General features: G+C 51.8%; 1 protein-coding gene across 3 annotated transcripts in view; it reads right to left on the reverse strand.

Annotated features, from left to right (window-relative positions):
- Window positions 1-24512, reverse strand: part of Acot7 (acyl-CoA thioesterase 7) — a 91091-nt gene that overhangs the window by 46203 nt on the left and 20376 nt on the right. Inside the window, exons 1-4 of one of the 3 annotated variants that reach the window (XM_032893927.1) lie at window positions 22643-22737; window positions 15578-15695; window positions 6251-6407; window positions 1439-1530 (exon numbers count right to left, since the gene is read on the reverse strand). In XM_032893927.1, the coding sequence (XP_032749818.1) occupies window positions 1439-1530; window positions 6251-6407; window positions 15578-15695; window positions 22643-22722 (447 nt within the window). In that variant the 5' untranslated portion in view covers window positions 22723-22737. Of the gene's footprint in view, window positions 1-1438; window positions 1531-6250; window positions 6408-15577; window positions 15696-22479; window positions 22612-22642; window positions 22738-24512 lie in introns of those variants that run through there. The other 2 variants (XM_032893943.1, XM_032893935.1) reach the window with 2 other exon arrangements.

Consider the following 24512-nt stretch of genomic DNA (forward strand, 5'->3'; position numbering starts at 1 on the left):
CACACACACACACACACATTTCACAAAAGGAACAAGGGCTGTAGGTGTCAGCACTGTCCTTCTCTGGTAGGTCTACAAGAAGAGAGCAGGCCTACCCTGACAATCAAGCTCTCAGTTTTTCCTAAAGGCACATTCTACATATATCCTCACCATGGGCAACACCCCCTTCCCCTACCCTGCCAACACTTTCCTGGTACACAAAAGCAGCCAACACACTTGGGAGGAAAAAGTCTCTAACAAGACATATACAAGGCCCGCCTATTGTGCAAGTTTCCTTGAATATTGAAATATACCATCCTATGGGGAAGTTCTTTAAACAAGGTTAACATCTCACAGTAGCTTCAGGAAATCCCTGAAACTGACTAGATTCACTAGGCCCTCTTCCTGACAGACCAGCAATAAACACCAAGTGTTGTCCTCAGAAGAGCAGACCCAGGAAAGGCTGAACTTTGAAAATGCCTCTGAGAGCAGAACAACTGCAAAGAAGACCCTCAGAGACTCTGAAACCAGACCTGCTGCCTGGAAGAGGTTTTAACAGACCGAGCCAGTCACTTGGAAATGACATTCTCCAGTCTGTTGAGAGCTGTGAGCTATAGGCTGTACAGGCTCCAGGTCCCCAGCTTCTGTGAGCTGTCACCCATGCTGGGATGGGCATTGGTGATGCAGCTGTCTAAGTCATTTCTGCTCTTGTAAGTAACCCCAATAAAATTCACTGATTTACCAAGTTGGACTTGGGTGGTATCCAAACTTTGGTCTGTTGTGGACGCCCTATCTGGGTCATGTATATGTGTGTGTTATACCTCACCAACAGAAATTTTGTCACATAATACTGTCCTAGGCAGCCTGCTGGTAGTGGAACCCATCCTAACCCTAGAGACAAACACCACAGACTCTTCTCCTCCTACCAAGATTCTGTTCATACTAGACAGATAGGAGGCCAATACCAGCAGAGGAGCAAGCAGGGCCACTTAAGACCAAGTCCTCGGGGTTGGGGATTTAGCTCAGTGGTAGAGCGCTTGCCTAGGAAGCGCAAGGCCCTGGGTTCGGTCCCCAGCTCCGAAAAAAAGAACCAAAAAAAAAAAGACCAAGTCCTCACACGGGCATTCCGATGGCTGAGGTACAATCCTGCTACCCAGGACTTTGGGGGTGGCTTCCTGGTCTAGCCTATCGAGCTCTCAGAGGGCCACAGCACTCACGAGTCTGTCATCAGCTTTGTCTGCGCTGTACAAGTACAACACAGGGTGTGGGAAGTAGGCCACTGGCAATCGCAGCCCACCAGTTACAGTCCCTGCAAGACCAGTGTGGCCTCAGGTCCTGAGTACTGCAGTTTACCCAACAAGATGATCCTCTAGGCTGCTCCTGTGGCTAAATGGGCCTCCCCCACTCAGGGACCCAGCTCCTGCATTTGCCCCAAGAGACAAGTGAGGGGTCATCTTACCACAATAGGAGGCACCTCAAGGACCTTGTCCACATTCTTCAATGACAGGGGCACATACCACAAGGTGGCCTTATTGGTCAGCTTTTTGGTACCTTAAGAGAAGAAAAGAAATCACTTAAGTGACTGATGCCTCCCTTTGGCTACACTGGCAGGTGCTGCTACCAGACTGAGCATGCCAGGGCTGAAGCTGCTACTTCTAGTTCCCAATCCCAAGGTCCTATCAGCCTCCCGGCCTGAGGATATTGTCATCTTGGAGGCCTGGGACCAGACTCCCATGTGTGCAGAGGGGCTGTGCAGGCTCAGGACATCTCACCCCCATCCCAATGCTCCATCCATCCGTGATAGCTCTCCCCTCACAGAGGCTACTGGGAAGACTTCAGACTACAGGTTCTGACTGACTCAGCCAGAACCTGGCATCACAGAAACAGGGTTTGGCTATGGACCTATTAGATGCAAGAGGGCTGATGAGGCCAGGCCAAGCCACTAACAGGCCCAAGTCCCTAACAGCAGATGCTGCCGTTGCCTCATGAAGACTTGACACCCTCAGCTCAAACTAGAATGAATCTTCCAGAAGACCAAATGCTGCAAGAATTCCCACTGGGAGGCAGCCTGTGGGCTGCACGCAACCAGGACTCATCAACTGTGGAGATGGCAGAACAGAGTAGGCCCTGAAGTGTCAGCTCCTCAGGCCCAGTGTGGACAGGCACAGGCCAGTCTCCTCTCCTCATCCTCTCCCCCTCAAGTCCAGGAGGTGACATAAAAGCCCCAACCGAGCTTCTTCCACATGAAGGCAATGGGCTCAGACTCACTTGTGGCACTGAGTCCAGACATGGAGAAGAATGAAACCCCAAGGAGGAGAGCCTTTCTGGGTTGAGAACTCATGGCCTCTGGTGTCACAGTCCACTGGTTCATGACCCTGCTTATCCAAGAGAAGCCAGAATCCCAGGGAAGTCAAGAGCTTTGAAGCAACTTGGTGATGTCTTAAGTACACACTCAGGGCTCTCCAGTTCCAGTCACTTCAGAAGATGTGTGAGTACACCTTTGAAAAGTGGCTTTGACAACATCGAAGCCTCCCCAGGGCAGAGCAGCCAAGAGGCAGAGCAGCAGAGGTGGGTGCTGCCACCCTGGAGAAGAAACTCCCATCATTACCTCTAGAGTACCTTCCTGGTAGAGACCTGGGGCTGGCTTCCCTAAGGTTACAACAAGCACAGCCGCAGGCTCCCAGTCAAGCCTCCCACAAGGAGGTCATTAAAAGACAGCCTGCAGGGCTCTCCTATGCCAATCTGGCAGGCCTCACAGCCCCACCCAGGCACGTGGCACCGAAACCCACGGGCAGACACTGTGGGAAAACATTTTCCCAGGCTTTGACTGAGTGAATCTGACAACCTGCTTTTGGGAATAAAGATTTCCTGTTGGACTCAGAGCCAGCATGAAGAGCTGGTTTCCATGGAAACCCAAGTGGCCTGCTAAACCTAAATGAACAGCACTAAGCAAAATGAGGCAAACCACTAATTGTGCAATCTCCACCCTTCAGTGGGACCATTGTTGGGACTGCTGCTTCACAATCTTCTTCAAACCTCACCAGCTCCCTGCTGTGCCCCAGAGCAGCAATGACATCCCCTGGCTTAGTACTCTGAGGTACCAGGGATGCGTGTGCAGCAAAGGTTTAAGGGTGCTGGGCCAGGTTTATGCTCACACACCTGACTCTGGATTATGGCTCAGCCCAGAGAGAGGGTGCTCCTGGGTGAACTACTAGCACGTTCAGCCTACCCATGGGCTGCAGCCCTGGTGTGCACCTAGCTCCTCTAGCTTCAGTGTCCCAGAACTCATCCGCTCAGACAGGGCATGTGGTCAGTGCTGTGGGATCAGATGGCCAGAAGGCAGGCACCACAGGCTCCCCTTCCAGTGGACGGATGGGCTGGGAAATGGCAGTGAGGACCCTGGAGTACTAGAGCCCACTCTACAACAGTGGAAAGACATAGAAAGACTCTAATTCCTTCCTGCTCTGAAAACAGACTGTCCCCATCTGTGGTACAGGAAGAAGCAGCAGGAGGATCTGAGGCAACAGCCAGGCTCCATTGAGAAAAGCTGCAAAGCCCGGCCTCCTCTGAACACTATGAGTGGACACTACCCATCCTTGTCCTGAGCACAGGGTCAGCACTGCCTCTGCCCCTCAAGCCTGGTCCCTCCACCGCTTTGGCAGTGCTCCCTCTGTGTCCACCCTCAGGGAAGAAGGGAAAACTCTAGGGAAAGGGTCACTATGGAGTGAGGGCAAAAGGCTAGGCTGCTGCTTGAGGCATTTTTTCTTAAGAATTATTTTTATTACTTAAGACAATTTATTGTATGTGTATTAGTATTCTGTGTATTTATGTCTGTGCAACACATGCATGTTTGGTGCTCACAGAGGCTAGAGGAAGGCATCGAATCCCCTAGAACTGGACTTAGAGGTGGTAATGAGCCTACATGTAGTTGCTGGGAATTGAGCCCAGATTCTATGGAAAAGCTATTAGTGCTCTCAACTTCTAAACCATCTCCCCAGACATGTTCCCCCTTTGTAACTCTAACAAGCCACAAACTCACTCTGTAGACCAGGCTGACCCCACACTCAGAGACAGCACCTGCCTCTGCCTCCTCCTGAGTGCCAGACCCAAGGTGTAGCCACCACCAGTGCCCCTGCTCACTGCTGAGAGCTTTCCTGCTCTGGCAGAGGACCCAGGACCCACGTCAGGCAGCCCACAACCATCTAGAGTTCCAGCTCTGGGGAATCGATACGCTCTTCTGTCCTCTGAGTAAGGCTCTCTTAAACGAATGTGAGAGTGTGAGGTTTGGTCAAACCGTCCTACAGCCTGGAACCCAAGCTCTCCCAGATGGCCACGCCATTCTTTCACTGACTCCCCAGCTGTTCACACATCAGTGAGTGACAAGGGATGCCAGGCGGTCTATGACCTATGGCAGATCACCAGCCCTGGCACCCATGACCTGTGGGCTGGGCTTCTCTGCTGTGGGACAGAGGATCCTCACAGTCCTAAAAACTCCAGAGCACTGTTTTGCACTGCCTCCCTCCTGACTCACACACGGCAGTGCCCTCTGGTCCTTGGCTCCTGAGGGCTGAGGCTTTGGTTGTTGCAGATTAACCAGGAGTGTACTTTCCTTTCATTTAATTTAGTGTGTGTGTGTGTAAGTGAATATATATGTGTGTGTGTATGTATATATGTCTCTGTGTGTGTGTGTGTATGTCTCTCTGTGTGTGTATGTATGTATGAATGTATGTATGCATACTGTGTGTACATCTGGTGCCCTTGGAGACCAGAAGAGGGCATCAGATGTCCTGGAACCACCATGTGCATTCTAGGAATCAAACCCAGGTCCTCTGTTAAGAGTAGCCTGTGCTTTGAGCACTGAGCCATCTATAAACCCTTGGGAATCCATTCTTAAGGCAGGCCCTGTACAGTTTCTGAAGCTGAAGGCTCCCACAGTGAAAAGATCTACAGGCTGGTTTCAAACAAGCATAAAGACCGAAAACCAAAGGGGTGCTCAGGGGTGATCACCACCTCAGTTAGACCCAGCAGAGGAAGGCCCAGAGAACAGACAGCAACTCCTCCCTACACTGGCCTCTCTTCCCTAGTAGTACACAGCTGTCCCTTTTTGTGCCATGGCCTTTGGGACACTCTAATGCCAAAGGGCCTGAGGAGCAAGAGCAGAGGCCTCTCAGGCTCCCAGTACATAGTGGCTGGGCTCACACATCCCATTTTAATCCATCCCTGCTGAAGTCATTGGAATGTTCCAGATGGGTAGCTGTGTTCTTAGCCATTCCCAAGAAGACCTGAGCCCCTTAGACAGCCCTCAGCCATCACTCTACCAGGTCACCACTGCAGAGGTCGGACCTGGGGAAGGAGGAAGAACAAAGCAGCCTGGCCTCCAGGCATGTAGGACCACAGGCAGAGTCGGGCAGAAGGGCTGTCCTCGAAGCCAGCAGCCAGGTTATAAAAGAGACATAAGCACTTCATGAGCAGGAGCTCCACACTCCTGTGGTGCCAATGGGAGAGAGGAGAAGGGTTTCTATGGTTACCACAGCCAAGGAAAAGGTTCAGATGAGCCAAAGGCGAAGGCTCACCCAACCTGGTTCTAGATGGACAGGGGCAGATTTGTCCAGGAGCCTCTGCAAAGCCATACAAGTCATGGTTAGAATAGCACGTGGATACAGAGGCAGGGATGGCAACAACTGACTAAGTGGTCTCAAGGAGGAGAGGGAGCAGGCTGGGAATCCTGTTCTGGCTGGAGAGGGCTCAGGTGTGCTTTTTAACCACCAGAGCTCCATGTGCAAACTGCAGAAACATGGGCAGTGAACTCCGCCCCAGGGTGCATGAAGACCAAAGACGTCATACAAAGAGGAAGCCAGCCCCTGGGCAAGGCCAACCCTCCATGTATGAGCAAGTTGTGGGCTACAGTCAGCTTTGACCGCCAATTTGATGCAAACCTAGAGTCACCCAGGAAGAGAAAAACCTCAACTAAAGGACTGCTGAGATCAGACTGGCCTGTGACCATGTCTTGAAGACTTTTCTTAACTGTAGATTGATGCAGGAGGGCACCATCCGTAGGCAGCTGGCCTGGGCTGTGTGAGAAAGGGAGCTGAGCACACCAGAGGCAGGGAACCTGTAACAGCATTCCTCCACAGCTCTGCTTCAGGATGGTGTCCCCAGTGACAGCTGTAGCTTCTCAGCCAAAACAAAGTCTTTCTTCCCAAGTCAGTTTTGGTTCATTTTTCACCACAGCAGCAGAAAGCGAACCAGGACACTGTATTGTGGTCCTTACCTGTGAGGATGTTCTCTGACATCACGTGGACCTGGACCTCCACAGAGTGCTTGGAAGTATAGGTGATCTCTGCACTGACGTGAGCCACCTCACCGATGCACATGGGCGACAGGAAGTCAGTGCGCTCCACCCGGGCCAGGGCAGCCACACAGCGCTCCTGCAAAGATCAGAGGAAGCCATCAGCCCAATCTAGCCCAGCAAGTCCCTATGACAGATGCTCCCTCAAAACCTCTGCTCTGTTCCTCACAGTGGAATAACGGGACTGACTGACAGCACTAGCCTAATCGTGGAGAAACACCAGAGACTCAGCGCTGTTGTGGCCATATGCTTACCAGTCCGTTCTTTTTTTTTTTTTTTTTTTCTTTCTCGGAGCTGGGGCCCGAACCCAGGGCCTTGCGCTTGCTAGGCAAGGGCTCTACCGCCAGCTAAATCCCCAACCCCCCGTTCTTATTTTTCTATAATCAACGTGCACTGCTGCTTCACTAGGAACACTGAAAACGCACACAGAGGTGGAAAGGGGGTGGCCTCACTCCCTTCCCAAGAGAAGCAATGAGCCACCTGGCCAGGGTCAGGGGCTTGGCTGCCTTGTCTCTCTCCCTCCCTGCTTTAGTCTTAGGTGGCTATGCACTTCCCAATACATCTTCACAGTCTCACCTTCCTCAACAATGAAAAGTGCTCTGCCTGTTGTTGCTATGTTACCCACCAGAGGGACTAGTCACGGAGAGCATGGGGACAGGAGAGGTCACCTAGGGAAGCAGCATCCAAGGGCACTAGACACTAGTAGTGTCTCTCTGTCTTTGTGTCTCTGTCCCCCCACACACACACACACTCTCTGATCTTTTAAAAAGATGACCCAGTCTCATAATTCATATTTCAAAGTTGTTAAAAGACCATCTGGCACCAGGGGTAGCTCCGGTCAGTTTGTCCGATTCACCTGGGAGCCCTGGGTATACAGCATCAAGCTCCCAGGGAGGCCCAGACGGTAGATGCAAGCAGCGACTAACTGCCTTTCTCCCCAGAACCCACCCCTTCAGTTTAATCTGGACTGTCCTACAGGCTGAATCTTGGCCTTATTTGGACAGTCCTACAGGCTGAGTCCTGGTCCAATCTGGACTGTCCTATAGGTTGGTTCTTAGTCTGTTAGGGCTGCTGAAACAAAAATAAGCCAGGTGAGCTGTAAACAATACAACCTCCTCTCTCAGATATTTAGACTGTAAGTTCGAGATAAAGACACAAGTGGGGGCTGGAGAGATGGCTCATCGGTTAAGAGCACTGACTGCTCTTCCAGAAGATGTGAGTTCAATTCCCAGCAACCACATGGTGGCTCACAACTATCTGTAATGGGATCTGATGCCCTCTTCTGGTGTGTCTGAAGACAGCAGCAGCGTACTCATAATATAAAGGAATAAATTTTTTTAAAAAAGAAAGAAATCCACAAGAGGACTCAAGCCTTGTGAAGCCCTTCTTCTGAGTTCATGGCTGAAAAGCCTGATTATTAGATAAAGATTATTGTCTCTTAACATAAGGCCATTAAGGAGGGCCTGGTGTCATACCTGCAATCCCAGCACTGAGTAAGACAGGAGCACTAGGAGTGGAGGGGAGGGTTCTAGGGCAAGCCTGGGCTACACAAGATACCTGTGTCTGAGGTCTACCTGGGGAACAAAACAAGACCTGGTCTCAAAAAGACTCATTAAATAGATGAGTAAATAAATGTGTGCCGAACCCTCCACACAGGCTGACACGAGCTGTGTGTCCTACATCCATTCCTGGGGCCCCACTGACGACTGTCTCAGTGGCCAGACAGAATAGGAGTCTCCATCCTGTGTTAGACACATACTGATTTCAGCTGAGGTGTAGCATAAACAATACTGTCGTGGTAACCTTCACACCCTTTAAAAGGCCAGCAGTGACCCCCATGCCCACAAGCACCTCAGGATGCCTTTATTGAATTAGCTTCTCTTCCATTCTTGCTAATAAAATTGCAAGACGATCTGGTGTCTGCAGTGACACCGTGGGCCCTCACTCACTCTCCATACGAGCACTTAGACTTTGTGAGCTTCTTCTAGAACAAGCAGCGTTCTTAGGATGGGCACCTGGGCTCCCTAGGCTGGTGAGTGAGGATGTGAGCAGGCTGAAGCCACTTCTCAGCCAGTCCTTACCACGGCCCTTGGACAAGAGCCAAGATGGAAGGACAGCTGGACACAGCTGCAGAGCAGGCGGAAATCAGTCCCAGCCCGCTGTGTCGCCCCCGTGTGTGTGTATGGTTTATGCATGTGCTAACATATATGTCATGTGCATGTGTGCACACAGTGGGAGGCCAGAGGAAGGCATCATGAGTCTGCTCTCAGTCTTCAGTGTAGGGACCGGAGGGAGCCCGGAGAGAGCATGTTGACCTGGCATCAGCTGTGTCAAGGACTTCAGCACCTCAGCCCACAAAAGTTTCAAAGTCAGCTGAGGCACACGAGGGTGGCAAACTCCACCAGAGTGAGAGAGATCTGTGTGTGCAGCATCTTCCTACTCCCAGTGCTTATGTCTGACACTGCTCACTTACAAGCCCTCCTACACACTAGCTCACCCCTCCCCCTGTGCCATACCTACTAAGCATACTGAGGTGGGGAGTAGTAGGTGCCTTCCATCAGACCGAGCACTTTCCCACCCAATCCTGCTTTTCCTATACGTGTATCTGTCCTTTCTTCATTTCCTTGCTGCCCCTAGTCAGGGTTCCGGTATCCAAGTCCTGCAGAGCATGGTTTCCACTTTATACCTCAAGCCAGGATAGCTCACTAAACCTGGCATTCACTGGTTTTCAACTCGGCTGGTTGCCAGCAAGCCCCAGCATGCAAACTGTCTGCATTTCCTCTCAGCACTGGGACTGGAGGCATATGTGGGCAGGCTCAGCTTTATGTGGGTGCTGGGGACCCAAACTAAGGGCCTCAAGTTTACACAGCAAGTGCTCTCACCTGCTGAACCATTCCCTCCCTAACCCTCCCCAGCCCTCCCCAGCTCCCCAACTTGCTGAGAACTCACCTGCTCCCTGGAGTCAGGAGCACATCTCCCTCCTAGAACCTACATCTTTGGAAAGAGCATTGCTCAGTCCTCTCCCAGGTAATTCCCACAAAAACAGGCTAGAGGCTGGGAGCTTCTGACAGCACAGACAATACAAAGACAGACCTCAGCAAGGCAACTAAGACTGGGCAGGAAATGGACGATTCTAGAGAGGGGTGTGTTTTCTTACCCTGGACTTTCCCACTTCCCTCTGCAGGGCCTCAAACCCTTCCACCCACGACATTGCCTATTTACGCAGAGTAAAGGAGGATTAAAGAGGCGGTACATCACCATCGAGTTCATTCTCCTGACGATGGCACCACCTACTGGCTGAAGCTGGAAAGGCAAGGGCCAGGCGGGGCCAGGCAAGCACAGAAGTATAACAAACACTACTCTGTGGAATTACCCGAACAAGCCGGAACAAGCCGGGCAGCACACCGGGCAATTAGGTTAAGTTGGATCCCTACAGGGACAAAGCATGGGCACGTGCTCACACACACACTCATGTCTGAAGCAGGAGCTCACTGGGCTGTTTGCCAAGCACACTAAGGCCCACCCTCAGGGCCTGTCCTGGGGCTGGGGTCTAGTCAGCAGGGTGATAAATAAGTAAATGAGGGGTAGGATGCAGCACACAGACAGGGTCGGATGAGAAGATGCCGGTCTGAAACCCAGATGAGAAGCTGGGACAGAGGTCAGGAGTGACAGAGCAGAGCAACAAGAAAGACAGAAGCCCTGAGGCTGACCAAAGGCCAGATGCAAAGTCAGGAGAGTCTGAGTCAAAGTCGGACCAAGGGCCCACTGGGAAAGCCGGGCACAAAGGCTGGGCTCCCTTTGTAGTCTTCCCCTTGAGCACTCTCAGCAAGGAGTCTCCCCTCAGTGATGCAGGATGCTAACTGAAGCCCTGAGGCAGGAGAACACAGGGCTAGTTTGAGCTGTCTGCAGGATGGACCGCAGGAGCCTTTTAATTCACTTCGAAGCCTGAAGAAAGCAAAGCCCAGCCTCCTGACTATCAGACCCCGTCTGCTCCCGGGTAGCCAGGTCCTTGGAGGAAAAAACCCAAAACCCTGCAGGTGTCTAGGGAAGAGGAGCTCAGACAGGAGGAGATGCTCAACGAAGCCCCAGGGGCAGGAACACACCCAGTGTGCACGGTGAATCAGGAGAGGGGAGCAGGCGAGTGCACTCTGCCTCACCGTGTAATACATTCCAGTCACATCTAGGGGGATTCTGGCTACTATATGGGGTGCTGACACAGCGAGAGGTGGGCGATGACCAGAGAGGCTCTGTCAAGAAGCTGTCCCTGCTGTCCCAGGGCAGGTGATGATACTGCTGATCACCTATGGCCAGTATCTGAGTCAGGAGAAAAGAATGTCCAAATACAGTCCCCAGGTTTGGAACCCAGGGAAGCAGGGACTCAAAACATGAGTTCTATGGAGCAGAGCTGCTCTTCAGGTAGCTCGGGCCCTCAGAGACGGCCACCGTAACAATGTGCCCACACCCCCCTTAATTGTCAGATGAGGACCACATGATCGACAGCACTGCTCACATGATGGCAGTGGTTACTCCTACTTGGCTTCCCTGAAAGTCCCAGCAATCCACCTGCCCCTTGCTCCTGCATACTGGTAGATATGTGCCGCCTGGCCTGGCCTAACACCTACAGATTTAATGGCATCACTGCCCTCCCTCCTGTCCTCTCGTCTTCCTCTTCCTCAACCTCCAAGTTTTCCTCAGACACCCACTGCCTTTTTCTTGCCCCATCTCTCCAGAAAGGGTAGCCTCTGAGACTGTGTTGCATCTCCCTATGGCCACCAGAGGGCACCCTATGCACCGAGCTCTAAGGCCAGCCCCTCCCTACAGAATGAAGCCAGCTTTTTTTTGCAACCCTCTCCCCCTGCCCCCTGACACATCACATCGGCATGGCTCATTCTGTGCCCCCAAGCCCCTACCTCTCCACTGAGACAGGTGGCTCACTGGTCAGACTGACTGCCAAGCTGTGGTCTGAATACCGTGGAACCCAAAAATACATGTGTGAAAACTCTACCCACCTAGGTGAAAGGATTAGGAGTGGAGCCTCTGGGCAATGACTGGGCCATGGGGCCTGAGGGCACAGCACTCAAATGAGGTAACTGCTTTGAAGACAAACAGAGGTCTTGCATGAATTCTACCACCAGATGACACCAACTATGGTCTGGGGAACAGGCCCTCTCCAGATAATCCACGGGTGCTAGGTCTGCTACAGGCTGTCCTGGACTTAGGCAGCCTATTAGAGACCCAGTGGGTGCCTATTAGGAACCCCATAATAAAGCAGGTATGGGGGTAAGCAGAGGCATTCATGAGAGACTGCTCACACTGCAGTGTCCTAGCACGTGTGTGACATCATGATGCCCATCTGTCACACACCCTTACTCCAACACTTGCACACCAAGACCCTGCCTCAAAAGTCCGGCACTGCTCTGAAAAGCTGTTAACCCTTGCCTAAGCCTTCTGACCTTACAGGTAGATCTTGCTTCCACATGGGGGGCTTGCTGCTGGCCAGGGTGGAGATGCCAGAGACAATACAACAAAGATCCAGCGATGACACTTGCAGGAGCAACTGCCCTTCCGCTAATCAAAGAGCCTCACAACCTAAGCCTCAAGAGTAGACCCAACACCCCCAACTGCCACTGCATTCACTGCCAAGCGAGTTTCTGTGATCTGCTTGTCCCGTGGTGGTACAGACCTGATCCCAGAATCTTCACCAGGCCAGTCGCTCTCAGGGACCCACTCGCTGGCTTTGTGCATTCAGGGTCAGCTCCTCGGCTTTAAAGTATGACACTGAGGTGGCCGTCAACAGTGGCGTCCTCAGTACAGCTTCTGCCTCTAGCTCTCTGCTGTCCACATCACACGTACAGTTTCCTCCACGGTCAGCCCTTAAGTTAACCAAGACAGTGCCTCCACTGTTTTCAGACTCCCGCCATCTATGTACTTCTCCGGGACCCCAGTGGACGGTGTTCAGACCCAACAATCACTGCAGCAGCTACAGACATCAAAACACACTTCTCAGGTGACACTCCTGAGCTGAACTACCTATCCCTTGAGCAGAATGTCGGTCTTGTGAGCAGACACATCGGTCTCCTGGGTGGCCAAGCACACATCAATGAGAAGCAGTTTCGCTTGGTTTTTGCAAGTCTAAGCACTGAACCTAGGGCTTCTCACATGCTAAGCAAGCACAGATCTTCTTTTGAATTTTCATTCTGAGATGTTATGTCACTGACTTGTCTACACTGGCCTTGAACTCACTGTGAAACTCTGACACTCCTGCTTCAGCCTCATAAGTAGCAAAGGGGACAGGCTGGTGCTATTTTAAGTCTTTTCTGGGAACAGCAGGGTCTCAACAGTGAGTTTAAAATATTTCCGCAGTCCACGCAGTCCACTCAGGAAACACCCAGCTTTGCTGTCTTCACAGAGCACAGGCAGAAAGGACTTAGCATATTCATTCTCAGGGGCCCTGGGATTCTGGGATGATCAAAGTGGCGTCCACTTAAACTTACCAGCTGCCTCAGAACTCAACAGGAAAGGCCACCTGTGCTGCCCAAGTGCTGGTGTCTCCTCTCCAGCTGTGAAAGTCCCAGATGACATTTTCAAGTAGAAGGATGCTTCATGTGTGCCCTAAGTCTGATGTCTGCTGGGGCCACCTGCCACCAGAACTCTCTAGACCAGTGGTTCTCAGCCTTCCTAATGCTGCAACCTTTTAATATAATTCCTCATGTTGTGGTGACCCTAACCATAAAATTACTTTTGCTGCTACTTCATAACTGCTATAAATTGTAATATAAACATCTATTAAAGGATTATTCAGCCCCTCAATGGGGTATCGACCCACAGGTTGGGAACTACTGCTCCAGATCCTCTGATGACTCGATGCGGCTTCAGCACTCGCACCTGATGTTTCACCTGCACATCTTTGTCACAGCCATATGTCCTGGCTTACACCTCGTGGCGGGCTCAGTCAGCTTCCACCTGCCCTTCTGCAGTTGCCTCAGTGAACTCTGCTCCCTCAGCCTTGAAGGAAGAGTCAGGGGTCAGGCCTGGCTCTGGATAACACTTGGGCTGAAGGGAATGCCGTGGCTGGTTTGATCTTCTCTCCAGACCGGAAAACTTCCTGGACATGAGCCACAGAGCTGTCTTCTCTCTTGTCTTCCCCATGTTCATTCACTACAGTAACACAGAGCAACGCCTGCCAAGAATTCTTCCTCCCAATTCACAACTTGGCTTGGTCTTCAGTCGACCTCAGCTTTTGATATTACTTCCTCACAAAGCTTCACCATTCCTGAGTTTGACTTCAAACCAAAGTCATAGTGGGGCAGAGACTGTAGCTGAGCAGGCAGCATGTTTCCCTAGTGTGCACCAGGCCCTGGGGTTAGTGCTCAGCACCACATACACAGGCATGCAGAGTGGGGCACGCCTGTAAGTCCAACACTTAGAAGAAAGAGACAGGAAGATCAGAAGTTCATATTCAGGTCAGCAAGATGCCTCGCCAGTACGTATGTTTGCTGACAAACCTGACGGCTTACATTCATTCTCTGGAAACTACACAGTAAAAAAAAAAAAAAAAAAAAAAGAAGAAGAGAGCCCACTCCAGCACGTTGTCCACACGCTACAGCACATACTACCCCTCTGACTCGGTTAGGGTTTTACTGCTGTGAACAGACACCATGACCAAGGCAAGTCTTTTAAGGACAACATTTAATTGGGCCTGGCTTACAGGTTCAGAGGTTCAGTCCATCATCATCAGTGTGGGAGCACAGCAGCATCCAGGCAGCCATGGTGCAGGAGGAGCTGAGAGTTCTACATCATCTGAAAGCTGCTAGGAGAACACTGACTTCCAGGCAGCTACGATGTGCCCACAGTGACACACCTACGCCAACAAGGCCACACTTTCTAATCCTGCCACTCCATGGGATGAGCATATACAAACCAAACACCCTCTAAATAAATAATTACATAAATGCATAAATAGTTAAAAAGACACTGAAAGTTTAATCAGCACCAGCAACATTAAGCTCAAGGCCAGCCAAAGCTCTGCATGGTCTCGAAGAGCAAAACCCAAAATGAATAAAGTGAGATTCATGTAACATGGCCCGGTGACAGTAGGATTAAGGCTATCTACATTGTACCTCAAGGACTGCAGAGACCCCAGGAGAGAGAAACCAAAGGGACTAGCCAGCTGAACAGCGGAGAACATGCAAAGTACTGACTTACATGACAACAGTTCACGACAGCAGTCACACCGGGGTCACTGACTGGAACTTGGGAGTGTCATTCATCACAGTTAGCAATGAATGTGAGCAACTGAAGAACTGTCACAACGTGATAGTGACCGTGAAGAATGACTACAACACATCACAGACACATACACAAGCCGGCCGGCCGGCACACTCTTGCTTAAACAGCATCAGTGGATCTGTTCAGTGCAAGTTTGCCCAGGTCTGAATTTGGAGAGAGCACAATACATATGAAGTCTAATGCACAAAGATGAACAGGAGGCCCCTGGGCCTCGTCATCATGGTACTTTCTCTGGCTTCTCTGCTAGCCAAGACCCATAGCCATAGAGCTGTGCCCGCCTCCATACCTGACACAACACACAGCTGTCAAGGCAGACTCTCTCTCCCTGGCTGGCCTCAGGTCCTTCTGCATTGTCATGAGATGACTGCCTGCAGGGTCCCCAAAGTTCTGAACCCAGACAGCCTGTCCTACCTGTCCTGCTTCAGGGTCACCTTGCCCTGCACAACTCCTAAGGAATGAAACACTGGCCCCAGCAATATGCAGGGCCTGTTTAGAGCTTCATCCTCCGACCACAGCCGAGGCACAGGAGGCCAAAGCAGCCCACAGCCACCAGAGTCTCCTCAGGGACAGAAACGGGACTCAGTTCTTAAACATGATGATAGCAGGTTCATACAAGCACAGAGGACAACCTGACCACAACCAAGGAGAAAGCAGGGCTCAAGACAGGGAGGGCCCTGTGCGGGCCACAGCTCCTGAGGGATCTAGCATGGAAGGGGATGAGAGCCCTTCAGATGTCCAGCAGCTTATCTCTACTGAGCTCCCACCGTCAACACTGAGGCTAAAGCCAAACCTTATCCCATGGGACCCCAAGCAGGGCTGACTGTGTCAGCCCTCGAGAAGACACAGTGGGCAGGCAAGGCAGGAACACTGCAGTCTGGGCTCCATGTACACTGCTTTCATGGCCACAGAACCCAGTCCTAAGTATGACCCAGGTCCACATGAAGTGGGCCCCACACTTACCCCATTCTGGCTGTTACAGTGCCGGGTGCTGATGATGACCCCAGCCTCCTCGATCATCTTTAGAATGGTCCCTCCGTGAACATTGCCGGCCACGTTGGCATCATCCGGACGCATGATCCTACAGCAAGTAAGAGAAGTGACATAAGCTTCAAGAAGACACAGCTGTGACAGTGTCCTCCTCTCCACCACTGTAACAGATCTCCTAGGGAGAGAAGCAAGTACACCAGGGACTGGCTGATCCCACAGGAAGGACAAGAATTTTTACACATCTTGGCTCTCCCTCAACATAGTGAGCCTATCAAGGCTGACAAGCACAAAGGGCTCCACGGTCCTCCTTATGGGGACAGAGGCAGGCAGAGGACACCTTCCCTTCCTGGGGCCACAGGTATCTGTAGGGAGAAGACTCTCTGGCATGAAGGGCTGACAGCAATGCTTTTCCCAAAGCCACTAGGCGAGGAGCTGGATCAGCTGCTCAAGTCCCTCAGAGAGCATGTGCCTGGCTCACCATAGACCAGGTCTCCAATTACAGCTCAGCTGGGTAAGCACGGGAGCCAGACTGAGCCCCCAGGAGTGCATCCTGGACCAGGACTTATCCAGGAGCCCAGAGGACTGGGTAGTTACAGCTATTCTAAAAGTGAGGCATAGGTCACAGCGTCAGGACCTCGGACTAAATGAGCGCAGTACACTGGCTCTTGTTTGCCCATGGAGTGGAAGATCCTCGGGGGGAGGTAGTACCAAGAACCCAAGGTTGAAAGCTAGGAGCTCTCAGAGTCAAAGAGAATAGAAACACTAGCTCATTCCTCCAGAAGAGAGCGCTGTCACACTCCCTGTGGGCAGCTATCCACTCAGAGGCAAAAAAAAAAAAAAAAACCCTCAGGGCTCAACAAGCCAGTCTGGTGCCACCACAAGCTGCCCTTCAGCACTGGCAGCATCCCATACGACCACATCACTAGCAGCATGTATCTTCTTGGGTGACAGGAAATGGGTGCGTGCTAAGTAAGGTTGCAGAGCCTACCCTTCCTACCACAGTTGGCAGGCTGGACAAGTCAGGGTTCTAGGAGACCAGGCCTGGCCCCAGCTCTGAGCAGCTGGGGATCCAGGACAAGCTGCCAATCAATTAATTAACTGGATTAATCAGTCCTGCACTTTATATCTTAATATGAACAGATGTCACAGCAGTGATTCCTCAGGTGACTACAGGGAGACAGAACTGGGAAGCATGCAGGGCACTGCTGCCCATCAAGGTGGCTGACAACTGCACTCAGCACGCGCTGACCAGTACTCAGCTGCACCCAACACACGCTGACCAGTACCCACCAGCACACGCTAATCAGTCCTTCTCTCTTCCCTGCATACTTAAGTCAGCTTGGTTGGAGCTTTAAGAAAGCCAGAAGCAGGTGACAAATACTCTTGATGCCACCCACATCCAAGGCCACTCCTTCACCAAGTAAAATGGTGTACAGCAACCAGACCTGCCTGACACCATGGCAAGAAGCTACCAGAGCAGCTGCACACAGTAGGGGTGTCGTGAGGTTTAGCAGCACAAAACATGCACAGGGGCGTCCTAGACCGTGAACACAGTACCACTAGGCTTTTAGGAGCTTCGCTTGAGTGTTTTACGAATATGAGTTTTTCCCAGAAGGTCCTGCTAATCAAAGTGAAATGAGTGCTTGGACTGCTCAGCCAGAGCTGGGGCAGCTGTGTCACAGTCCCTCTCCCGAGGCTCAGGGTGGCATCGTGGAAGAGGCAGGAGAAAGACTGGGAGAGCCAGAGGCTGTGAAGGGCTGGGACAAAGCAACGTTCTCCACATGGTGGACGCGCAGTGGCTACGGCTACCTTCCAGACCACACAAGGTCAAGAAGCCAGTCAGCACTGCAGAGGGGACGGGGGCCTCCCCACCCTTAGCTGAGGTGGGGCGAGACACTACACTAGGGGAGATGTCAGACCTACAAATGCCACCATACGTATATAGCTGATGTAAAGCTATTGTGCACACGTGCAATAATAACTTAAGGATTTTTACTTATGCATCTGTATGCTGCATGCATGTACAAGTGGGTGTGAGAGCCTCTGGAGCTGATGCTATGTAGGTGGTGTGAGCCACCATCTGGGAATTGAACCTGGGTCCTCTGAAGAGAAGCAGTGCTCTTGACCGCTGCACCCTTCTCCAGCTCTGCAGCAATAGTTCTCAAAGAACCATGTGTGCAAAGGCAGACACGGCGTCTCCCACTGTAACCCCAGCACTCAGGAACTGGAGGCAGAAGGATTAACACTAGCCCAAGGCTAGCATGGGCAACATAGCAAGGCCTTGTCTGGGAAGGAAAAATACTAATGGGGCCAGCTGAGCTGCAGGCACCCCTGCAGTGCCCAGCTAAAAGCCTCTGTTGCCGAATGTTGACTGGACCCAGGTTCAGTTCCAGTTTTAAGTCACATCACACTCCAGCAGTCTATGAATAGTAAGTATCCCCTGGGCAGCCCTGGCCAAGTCCTCACAACCGTCAGGTCCCAGCATTCCTAGTGTACCCCGCAGATGTAGTCTGAGGGTGCAGTTCATCTTCCCTTCAGATAGCCCCATGTGGGACTGGGGAATTAGCTCAGTGGTTGAGCACTTGCTTGCCTAGCAAGCGCAAGGCCCTGGGTCAGTCCTCAGCTCCAGGGAAAAAAGATAAAATAAGAAAAAGACCAAAACAACAACAACAACAAAATGAGGTAACAGCCCCAGGTAGTCCAGGGACAGAGAGGAGGCAGGAGAATGCTGTTCAGAAACAAGAAGCATGAGAATAAGGAAGAGAGGCCAAGGCCAATGTTACCCACAGCCTGATGACCGACTGCATTCTGGCCACCCCTGTCCTGGCCACACCTGCCCTGCCCTCTCCTTGAGATCTTTCCAAGGCAGAGCCCAACCCAGAGCCCTGCCCATAACCTGAGTTGATCCTAGTTTATTCGTATGCCCAAGCCCCACTGCTAACAACTAGGAAAGCATTTGGAATTAGATCTTTCGCAAGGTATTCAGTTAATTAACTCATACTGCTTGTGGCCAGATTCTGTAACAAATATCTGAGCCAATTTAAAAACAGGGCAGACATATTCTGGCTTATGGTTCTGAAGGTTTGAGTCCAGGGGCAGCAGGAGCCTGAGTCAAGGCAGAGAACCACAGGAGTGGAGCAGACAGCAGAGGCTGCTCACTGGGAGGATGGGGGGAATATTAATGGGCTCCCAGCTGGGTGCACAAGTTTGAGGATTCTGAGACCTTTGGCAGGAAGGTTCCCACCACCAACAGGGGCTGAAAGAAACTGGGAGTCAGACCCAATCCTCCCTCTCCATGTGTCAAGTACTGCGGTCACAAGGACACTAAGTAAGGCTTCACTTCACAGTGGTCTGGAAAGCAGAGAGACAACAGGAAGGACAGAATAAACCCTTTGAAACCACACAGCCATAACCTGCTGTTCCCATAACCTGCTGTTCCAGCAGGCACTGGCACCGTCTCTGGTATTCTATTCCCATTCTGAACCTATCAAGGAATTAACTCACTGAGGAGGGCAGAGCCCTCAGGAACCAATCACTTCCCAAAAGCCCCACCTCCTGCATCAGGCACCATGAGCCTTTAATGAGCTCTAACTGTCCTTACAGGAACAGGGGCATTCTTAGACTCAGAAAAAGCCACTACAGACAGAGTCAGAGTCTAGAGTGCCACGTGGTCCCCGGAAGCCACTAGAGACTAAGGCAGGGAAAATTCTCCCAGGGCCCCTCTGACCCCTGGACGTGATGCTTCTGTCATTTCTACTGTCTTAAGTCACTGTTCACAGCAGTACCACACACTCCATATCCGGCCTATCCCGCCCTCTCTAGGCACCTCTCCTTCATCCACTGAGGCAGCAGTGTGTGGCACAAGTGAGACACTCCACTCAGAATGGTTGTGGCCCCAGGTCAGCTGATTCCCCCACCAGCTTGGGAGAGGGAACGACCTCTTTCTCCCCCTCCCTCCAGGCCACTGAGACTGTGGTCAGCGTCTCTAAATCCGCCCGGAAAATGTCAGCGCTAAAATTAAAATGTAGCTGTGTGGAAACCATGGCAACCAGGGGAGGAGTGTGCCTGGCTCCCTCCATTTCATAGTGAAAGCTTAACGGACTGAGCACAGGTGGCCCCGCCAGGTCTGGGCAGTACCGATGTCCTCAAGGTTCCTGCAGTAGACAGGACCTTTAAGCCCATTGGCAGTATGAATGGTACTGAAGCATACTAGTGCCAACCATCAACTCTAAGGGACAGCACACAGGCCAGACGTTGCCAGTCTCACTTCTGAATAAGACCTCCAACTAGAGAGGCCTGAGCAGGTGCCCAGAGAACAAGGTGGAGGTGTGAGTGTCCCCATATGACCACAGCCAGAGACAACACGACATGCCCCTAACAGGGCAGGGATAGGAGAAACATCTGTGCCAGGGAAATGACCAAACGGCTCCATGGACAAGCACCTACAAAAGCCAAGAATAGAGTCTGGCAAAGGCAGGTGGAAAGCAGGAGCCTCTAGCAATCTAACCAGGAATATGGGTTCCCGCTCCAGTACCCGTGGGAAAAGAAGGAAGCAGGGATGAGGCTTAGTCTACATTCCCAGAAGGCTCGACCCCCGTCTCAGCTTTGGGTGCCACCTAATGTCCAGGGGAGTAGACACAGGACCAGCATACTTTTGACGGCCTCCCTGGCTGCAAGAGACCATCCAGGTACAGGAGTCATACGTCCAAGTGTCCCCCAATACACAAATCTGCCCCTTGAATAGAGCTATGATGGCCATTACCTGTTTGGCTAGGAAGCCATGAAACTAGAAGTCCCCAGACTGGGACTCAGGAGTCAAGAAAGCCCTCTAGGTGGAGGACCCTTTATTTCCTGCAGGCAGAAGCAGGCAAATCTCTGTGGGTTCAAGACCAGTGGAACCTACATAGCAAGTTCCAAGCCAGCCAGTGCTTTTTGGTGAGATTCTGTCTCAAAAACAAAGACAGGATCTGCCTGCTGTCACCCCATTTCCAGGGCTGATGTGGCCGACTAGGTAGCTGCTCTCTTCCTCCTTCGTGTGCATCCCTCCCAAAGCTGTATCGTCAATGGTCCTCTGGAAAGGATGACTTCTCCTGTCTTCAGTCAAGGTTAGATGAGTAGCTACACTTCCTACTACAACCACCAAACAAGCTTCAAGGGGAGTGGGGGTAAAGTGCAACAGAAGCCAGAATCATTCATCTTCCCTGTCCTAGACCGGCTCAGCAAACCACTGATCAAATCAGGCTTCCGGGGATCACCCTGACTGGCTTCCTGAACTGCTTAATCTAAACAGGAAGAGGCTGTAGCAACCAAAGCCAGTTGTCATGGAGACTGTTTTACAGATCATTACAACAGAAGCACTGTATGAGTCCTTTCTGGAAAGCCTGGGGGGGTGGGGGAGCAGGGTGTCAGCACAGACCAGTGAGCCACAACCTGGATCTACTGTCAGCCTTCTAGACCTCCTGAAGTGCTGCTAGGAGAGTAAGGAGGAGGTGGAGAGAAGCCCCCAACCTAAGCTTGCATCCCTCTGAAAACAAAGCCTTTCTCTAGCACCATGACCTAAGGGACAGCTGGGAGGGGTCAGATGCCTGGCCCCTTCTCACCTGTAGAAGTCACAGGTCTGGGGCTCACATCATCCCCTCCTGTCACTCCTCAGACACTTGAGAGTTAACCAGGACCCCCCACGATGGCCAGAATGTCTCATGACCCTCACTCTCCACCCACTGACTATTAGGAAAGAAGTCCAGACAAGGACTGCTCCCTGGGGAGGGGACCAAACCTCGCTGTGACTTCCCAGACCCACCAGCAGCAGCTGCTTCCGGTAAGTCTGCAACCAGCAAATAAATGGCAACTCCAGCTACTTGGCCAGCAGGCCCACTCAGGGAAGGCTGTGCCAGGCAGGACCAATGAGCGAATGTATATCCACCTGTAGGCTACTCAGGGTCTTTCCAGATGAGTATCTTGACTTGGCCCTGGGCCTTGGGTCTATTGTCACAAAGAATGTCAGGCCAGAAAGCCCAGCAGGCAAAGGGCAACGGCTACTTCAACACGGGTAGACATCCCTTCTCAAAGGACTGCTTCTCCACTTCAGTCTGTCAGACACTAACCCCAGAGGGCTTTCCTCTCCTGCTTGCTATCTGATAAAAGCGGCCAAGGTGAATTAGTACAGGTGCCACGAGAGCAAACAGAAGACCCTGTTCCCATGATTACAAGCACTTGGCCCAGGGAGAGGGTGTGCAGTCCCTGCCCTCCCTGTCCCTGCCTGGACTGACTGGGAAGGGGCTGGCTGTCATCGGGTCTGATGGCCCAGGGCTGATGCATGCCTGGAAACTAGGGTCACAGGGTTCTAAACAAGTTTTCCTCAACTACACCAAACATCTCACCAGAGGGGAAACCAGAGACCTCAGATCAATCCCATTTACACAGTCTGCCAGGGACCAACTCTGCAAAGCCCTCAGAGTCTTTCCCCACCACACAGCCTGCTGGGCCCTCCCTCAGATATAGAACCTGAATCTTGGTTGCCCAGTGGCACTTCATCCTGAAGAGAAGTGTCTTCACTTGCAGAGAACAACACAGACAGCGCTGTGACGCCCTAGACCTGACTCTGTAGCCCATTCAGGCAAAGCAGCACAACTGTGTCAGATCTGAGTGAGTCAGTCAGAAACCTTCTGGCACATAAACACGCACGAATGGCAAGGACGGGCGTTACCCCACTGCCACCCCTCCCTTGGACCAAGAGATAGGAGCATGTTTCCATGGACCTGGGGCCAACCACCACACCTACAAGCACCAGATACCCCAAAGCCCCAGACACTATGCCTACACATACCAGACACCCCAAGGTCCCAGAGCCACACTGGTTCCAGTCCACCTCTTACCTTCAAGTCAGAGGAAAGGACACCAAAGCATCCCAGGACCCCAAGCCAAAGGTCAGACCACCCAAGGTCAGACCACCACAGATCTGACCACTCAGGTACCAAAGCAGGTCTCAACACTTCTCCCACTCAGGGAAGCCCCAGCTCCACCCAGTTCCTAACTCACTGCTTGACCTCTCTGAGGCAGGCCTCGGTGACTTCCTTTCTGAGGACTCGGAGAGACAAGGCTCTCTGCAGTGTGAGCATGTCCTTCCTTCCGCCTACGCTGCTCCCTGCAGAAGCTGCAGCAAAAGACAGGTTAGGAAGAGCTCTGGCACCTGATGCTCTGCCCTTTGGACTTGTCCCACTCCCTCCAGGTAGACATTGTTCCCTCTCTAAGCAACCCCAGTTTTCCACATGCCCAGCCCCAGTCCCAGATATAGGAGGCACACTACCCACCCCAAGAGGTAAGGCACCTACTAGGCTTCCACGTAACAGTGGCTGAGTCGTGACAGAGGATAGCTGGGCCCAGGGTTCTGCCCCAGGAGTAATTCCAAAGATAAACAGAGCTGGTGCTTCAGTCCACTAAGTTAGCCAGCAGTCACCCAAGTGGCAAAACCACATGCCTGGGACCCTTCACATCAGCACCGCTCATGCACCAAAAGTGGAACAAGCCTTGTGCCCATCTCTCCTGGGTAAATAAAATATAGAAAGTCCATAAAGAGGATTCGCAGGGAGATTGGGGATGACTCAGAGGACCTGAGTTTGGAGTCTCAGCATCCACATAAAGCCAGGTCAGTGATAGTCCTCCCAGAGCTGGGAGGTGGGACCAGGAGAACTCAGGGCACTTGCAGAGCAAGACGAGCAATTGGGAAGTGTTGGCTCAGTGGAAGACCCTGCCCAGTAAAACACAACAACAACAACAAAGCCAATGGAGAATGAGGGAGAGAACAACAGGGACCTCTGGGCTCCACACACAAGCACAGGCACATAAACTTGCACATGCATGCACACACATGTGCACATAGCACACTTACACACCAATAATAATAAATACGCAAACTTATTTTAAAAGAAGGACTAAAGGCTCTACAGACACATAGATGAACACATGAAAGGTGTCAGAGAAAGCTGAGTGTGGTGGTCCAACCTGTGCACTCAGAAAGCTGAGGCACAAAGACGCTAAGGCTAATGGTGACACTGTGAGAGTCTTCCACAGAGGAGCAAAGAGCTGTATTTATACGCCAGCACTGAGCCCTTACCTACCCAGCACCCACAGTGCCCTGGGTGGATCACCAAAACAACAGAGAGGAAAAGAAGCCAAATATCAATAGGCTGCCGGCTGCCAGGGCCTGGCAGGGGAACGGGGGCACGTGTGAGGATGATGAGCACACCCAGGAATGCAGACTGTACAGTCTGAGTTTACCAAACATCTCAGAGCTGTGTGCATGGACTAAAGTGTAAACATTGTGGTTTGCAAGTTTTATCTCAAAGAATTTGTCAGAGACAGCAAAACGAATATGGGAAACCATATGTACGTAGGCAGGCCTTCCTCTCCATCACAGGGCTGGCTGTATGCGCAGTGCTCTCAGAAAATCCCAGAAGCACCCTTGCCCCTTGCCTCTTGCCCCTTGCCATGGAAAGGCACTACCAAGACTTAGCAAAAACCACACACAAGCTGCTAGGTGTGATGGAATGACTTTTATCCCAGCACTCGAGAGAGAGATAGGCAGATCTCTGTGAGTTCAAGGCCAACCTGGTCTACAGAGCAAGTTCTAAGCCAGTCAGGGCTACAGAGAAGGACCCTATCTCAAAAAAAGAGAAAAGAAAAAAGAAAACACAGATAGACAGACGCAGCTGGTGCTGTTGGCCCTTACACTAACAGGCAATGGAGAACCAGTCGGAGCCCTGGAAAAAGCCAAACCACGCCTCACTTTGTATTTGGAGTTTCCTAGAGAATATGAACCATTCCCTCCTACAGTTTCCAACGGCATGGAAAGGCATTCTTTTTTCCCTTTGGAGGGTAGGAGCCCTCACCTAAACACCAAGGCCTAGAA

Source organism: Rattus rattus, chromosome 1 (assembly GCF_011064425.1).
Source record: "Rattus rattus isolate New Zealand chromosome 1, Rrattus_CSIRO_v1, whole genome shotgun sequence".
NCBI classification, from domain to species: domain Eukaryota; kingdom Metazoa; phylum Chordata; class Mammalia; order Rodentia; family Muridae; genus Rattus; species Rattus rattus.